The sequence below is a fragment of the Engraulis encrasicolus genome, chromosome 5 (genome assembly GCF_034702125.1).
Source record: "Engraulis encrasicolus isolate BLACKSEA-1 chromosome 5, IST_EnEncr_1.0, whole genome shotgun sequence".
Classification (NCBI taxonomy): Eukaryota; Metazoa; Chordata; class Actinopteri; order Clupeiformes; family Engraulidae; genus Engraulis; species Engraulis encrasicolus.
The window spans coordinates 9,932,075-9,937,074 of record NC_085861.1 but is presented as its reverse complement, the minus strand read 5'-3'; the positions used below and the strand labels follow the sequence as shown (position 1 = coordinate 9,937,074).

Below are 5,000 nucleotides of genomic sequence, written 5' to 3'. Positions count from 1 at the left end.
CTTGGAGAAGGTGGGGTTGATGCAGCTGCGGATCACCTCAGTCCTGTCCACCTGTGAAAACAACACACACACACACACACACACACACACACACACACACACACACACACACACACACACACACACACACACACACACACACACACACACACACACACACACACACACACACACACACACACACACGGACAAAAATGTTACAGATACAATGATGCTGAGTCACAATTCAAAACGGGTCTCAAAATGAGAGCAGTTTTAAGGATACAAACAACACCTCCTTCTCCAAATATGATGGCTACCAATAAAGGAGGATATTGAGCAATATTTCTGTGTACATGTCCCAGGCTTCCAAAGGTAAGTGCAAGATACTGGCATTTATAGCCAAGGCCAGTTATTTTCTGTTCCAGAGGGCGATATTTACTAGTTTCGTTAAGAAAGTTTCCTCTAGTAGAGATGAGTCAAAACAGCATCCAACTTCCAGGATGTAAACTTGACTATGTATTCTGTAATATCTGGCCTGGAGGCATTCAACTTGAAAATGAAGACAATGCTGCTGGATCACTGTTTGCACACACACACACACACACACACACACACACACACACACACACACACACACACACACACACACACACACACACACACACACACACACACACGCACACGCACATACACACACAAGACACGCAGTATTAGAAAGAATATCCTCTTTCTTGCTGTCTCACTCTCCCTTTCGCCTCCAGAGAGACAGACGGCAGTAGATTGGCAAGGAGACAAATGGAGGATAAAATATGGGGGAATACACAGACAACAAACCCTCAGGAAAAGAAGATTAATAGCTATTTGTATTTATAAATGATACTGATAAAACTGAATGGTTTATTAATAACAACAGAATTATTTATTTGACGGAGAGCTTGTTAAGGGATCACTCAATTGTTACGTATGTATGGGCTCTTGTTCAAAGCGAATAATTGCATTGACAATATTCTTTATTTAAGACGCGGTGAGTGATTTATATTCTGTCCCTGCTGTTTCTACACTGAATGCAAATGCACGCACACACACACACACACACACACACACACACACACACACACACACACACACACACACACACACACACACACACACACACACACACACACACACACACACACGCACGCACGCAAGCACCCACACACACCATCATCATCTTCAAAGAACAATACAACAATAGTCTTGACATTCAATTTAATTTCACTTCTGTTTCCTCCTTCAAACATCGCTATCTACAGACACATATCTGCTGTAAGCAACTCTAATGCAGCGTCGGTTTCAGACATCTGAGGGCTTGATCTCGACACCGAAAACCTCTGCAATAACCTGACATGAAATTGAGTGCAGTGGAGAGGGCAGCGGGGTCTTGGTCAGATTCTGTCTTCATTTTGTTGTGACTCAAGATAATGGAAAAAAGGAGGCGCACACAAGACTTGTGTGAAAAAGTGTATTGAAGCCGAAAATATACAACAGAAGTCTAACTGGAGAGACAGACGTTTCGGAGCTAGTCCATTCTCAATTTCTCTAGCTCCGAAACGTCTGTCTCTCCAGTTAGACTTCTGTTGTATATTTTCGGCTTCAATACACTTTTTCACACAAGTCTTGTGTGCGCCTCCTTTTTTCCATTATCTTGAGTGATAACTACTTTTTTGGGAGTGCTCGCACCAAGCAATACACGAGCATTAAGTTCAAGGCGCAGACGCCGACCTTTGTTGGTCTTTTTGTCATTCATTTTGTTGTGATCAGTGTTCTAGAATGTGCTGTGGTCTCGCGACATGCTCCATCAGGGGTAGGGCTGTTGCAATATAACAATACATACCTTTATCGTGATAGAAAAGTGTTTATTGTGGTCTTTCTCCTCTTTTGCTTCTATCATGATAAACCAATTGTATCCATTATCACCAGTGATGGGTGACATACAGTAGATTCATTAGTTACAATCTAGTAACACATATTCTAAATAACTTGGTCGGGGATTGTAATTAATCACTAATTACTAATTAATCACTAATTATTCCAGCCAATATACAATTTCATATAATTGAATAAGATTTTGTTACACACATACACATTGAGAACACACACACATGCAGTACACATACCCACACAGAAAGACAAGCACATTCTCTCTATTACAGCAACTCACCACATAGCTTGCCTCCAAAATAACATACAATACATACGTATGTTCAGTTGTTTTCACTCTGCATTCTTACCATTTCACTTTCTTTCTAGCACTCACACAGCCTCCTTCGCTCTCTGCCTTTCTCCCTGGCTGCCTGCTTCAATCTCTCATCCATACTCTCTCTCTCTCTCTCTCTCTCTCTCTCTCTCTCTCTCTCTCTCTCTCTCTCTCTCTCTCTCTCTCTCTCTCTCTCTCTCTCTCTCTCTCCCTCCCTCTCTCTCTTTATCTCTCTCTCTCGCTGTCTCTTCTTCATCCAGAGAGTTCATCACACCCAACAGATGGTCCCTTTATTACCTCAGAGAGAATTTCAAAATCTTTTTATCGCCGCCACAGTCTTGTTCCAGAGGAGAGCACCAAATTGAGCACAACAAGAGGAAGGGGGCCCCAGCTCTGCAACCCATCTGGCTCCCCGTCCCTTTTATCTCATCACATTTGACACAGTCTTCTTTGGGGCCAAGCAAAAAAACAAAACAAAAAACAACCAAAACAATCTGGCAAAGACAAATTCAAACGCCTGTCTTTTACATTAGAGTTCGCCTGACTCACTTTCGGGACTCACTATCTCACTTTCGGGAGATGTTTTGAAGTATTGGTGCAGCATCTCCAGATGTGTGTGCGGCAGCCTGATAGCCGTGCGTGCCTTAACGCCAACCAGGGACCCTGTTATAACAGCTTTGGCTGTGAAATTCACCTGGTGTAAAGGGGGCATCAAAGCTGTAGGCGAGCCCTCTAAACAGCTGTTACTTTTTCAGGAGATTAGCCAAGAGGGTCTGCTGCTGCTGCTGGTGAAAATCTCACATCCGAGAGGAATACATGCAGGAAAACATCCCATTCCGACTACACACTTTCACAACATTGAAGCGGCGACCCTTGATGTTTCCTCTGCTCTCACAGCTGGTGGCTTGCAATCAGACTGACACATTAGCCTGTCATGTCATAAGCATGTCACTGTGTGGGAGAGGGGAAGGGTGGGTTACGTGGAGAGGAGAGGAGAAGAGGAGAGAGGAGATGAGTGGAGAGGAAATGGGAGAAAAGAGGAGAGGAGAGGAGCTAGGAGAAAAGAGGAGAGGATAGGAGATGAGAGGAGAGGAGAGGAGATGAGAGGAGAGGAGAGGAGAAAAGAGAAGAGAAGAGAAGAGAAGAGAAGAGAAGAGAAGAGAAGAGAAGAGAAGAGAAGAGAAGAGAAGAGAAGAGAAGAAGGGAGGGGAGGGGAGGGGAGACAAGAGGAGAGGAGAGCATGCTTTACCTTGTTTTTAAGTAGATACAGTGTTTGATAGAGATATCTAAACCAAATGATGAATCTCTGTGACCTACTGTCTGTGACCTCTGAGCTAATGACCCAGAGGCTAAAGACATAAATTTGACTCAGGTCCTGCAAATGAGGAGGAGGAGGAGAAAACTATAAGCGGACAGAGATGCCTGGCTGGCCCTCACCATCTCATTTACACTCCTGAGCTTCATGTGCTTAAAGAGCGCAGCCTAAAAATAAAGATATAGAATAAGAATAGAAAAAAAACAGAGGAAGAGGAGGAGAGGAGGAGGAGAGGAACAGGCCTACGATAGAGATGAGGAGGGCATTTTAAGTCAAGAACGGTCCGGCAGGCTTTGAGACAGACAATGATTCCTGAGACAACAGTTTTAGTGATCTATTACAAGCACTTTTTTTCCCACAACAGCCAAAATTAATATTCAAATCAGACAGTGAGAGGTCAGCTGTAGAGGCATGAGGACTGATACCACTGCATTGACGGGAGGACCAGGCCAAAATCATCAACAGTCCACCGGGCAAATGCCCTGTACGCCTTACGGCTAGGGCTGTAACGATACACTTAACTCACGATTGGGTTCGTATAGCGATTTTTGACCTACGGTTCGATACACCCCACGATTTCTGAAATGTATCCATAGAAGTTTGGAAACACTATCACATCAAATCCATAAGGTTGTTTCCTGGACTAATGGGTAATAAAACTTTGAAAGGGCGTATCACGATACTGCCTCCTTGTATCCCGATACAGTATCGTGACTCTGTGTATCACGATTTCTCGGTTTGATACAATATCGTTACAGCCCTACTTATGGCCAGTCCAGCTATGGGAGGAGAGGACAGAGCTGTCTGGCTGGCTGGCCCTCACCACCTCATTTACACCCCTGAGCTTCATGTGCTTAAAGAGTGCAGACTAAAAATACAGCGCATGGTGTTTAATTGAAAAAGGCAAAAAGAGGAAACCGTGCCACTCACACCTAAGACACCTAAGCTTCGGGCCGCTCCCAGCAGAATGGTGACAAACACACAGCCCTTATTTTTAGACGAAAAAAAGAAGAAGAAAAAATGAGGGGATGATGAAAGGGATGAAACTTGAGCAGAGGGGAAAGGAGGGTGGGGAGGATGAGGATGAAGATGAGGAGGATGAGGAAGAGGAGGAGGTGGGGAGAGGGGAAAGGAAGGTCGGGAGGAGGATGAGGAAGAGGAGAGCCGACAGGAAAGGAGGGTGGGGAGGAAGATGAGGAAGATGAGGAAGAAGAGGGTGAGGAAGAAGGGGATGAAGAGGAGGAGGTGGGAAGGGGAAAGGAGGGTCGGGAGGAGGAGGAAGAGGAGGGGGAGGATGAGGAAGAAGAGGAGGGTGAGGAAGAGGTGGGCAGAGAGGAAAGGAGTGTGGGGGTGATGAGCAAGATGAAAATGAGGAAGAGGAGAGCAGACAGGAAAGAAGTGTGGGGAGGGGGATGAGGAAGGTGAGGAAGAGGGAGAGGAAGAGGAAGGCAGAGGAGAAAGGAG

At 45.0% G+C, this 5,000-nt stretch overlaps 1 protein-coding gene across 1 annotated transcript in view; it reads right to left on the bottom strand.

Moving 5' to 3' along the window:
* Positions 1 to 5,000, bottom strand: part of cpne4a (copine IVa) — a 102,557-nt gene that overhangs the window by 66,534 nt on the left and 31,023 nt on the right. Inside the window, exon 3 of the mRNA XM_063198647.1 lies at positions 1 to 51. This exon is cut by the window's left edge and continues 129 nt beyond it. Coding sequence (XP_063054717.1) covers positions 1 to 51 — 51 coding nt within the window. The remainder of the gene's footprint in view (positions 52 to 5,000) is intronic.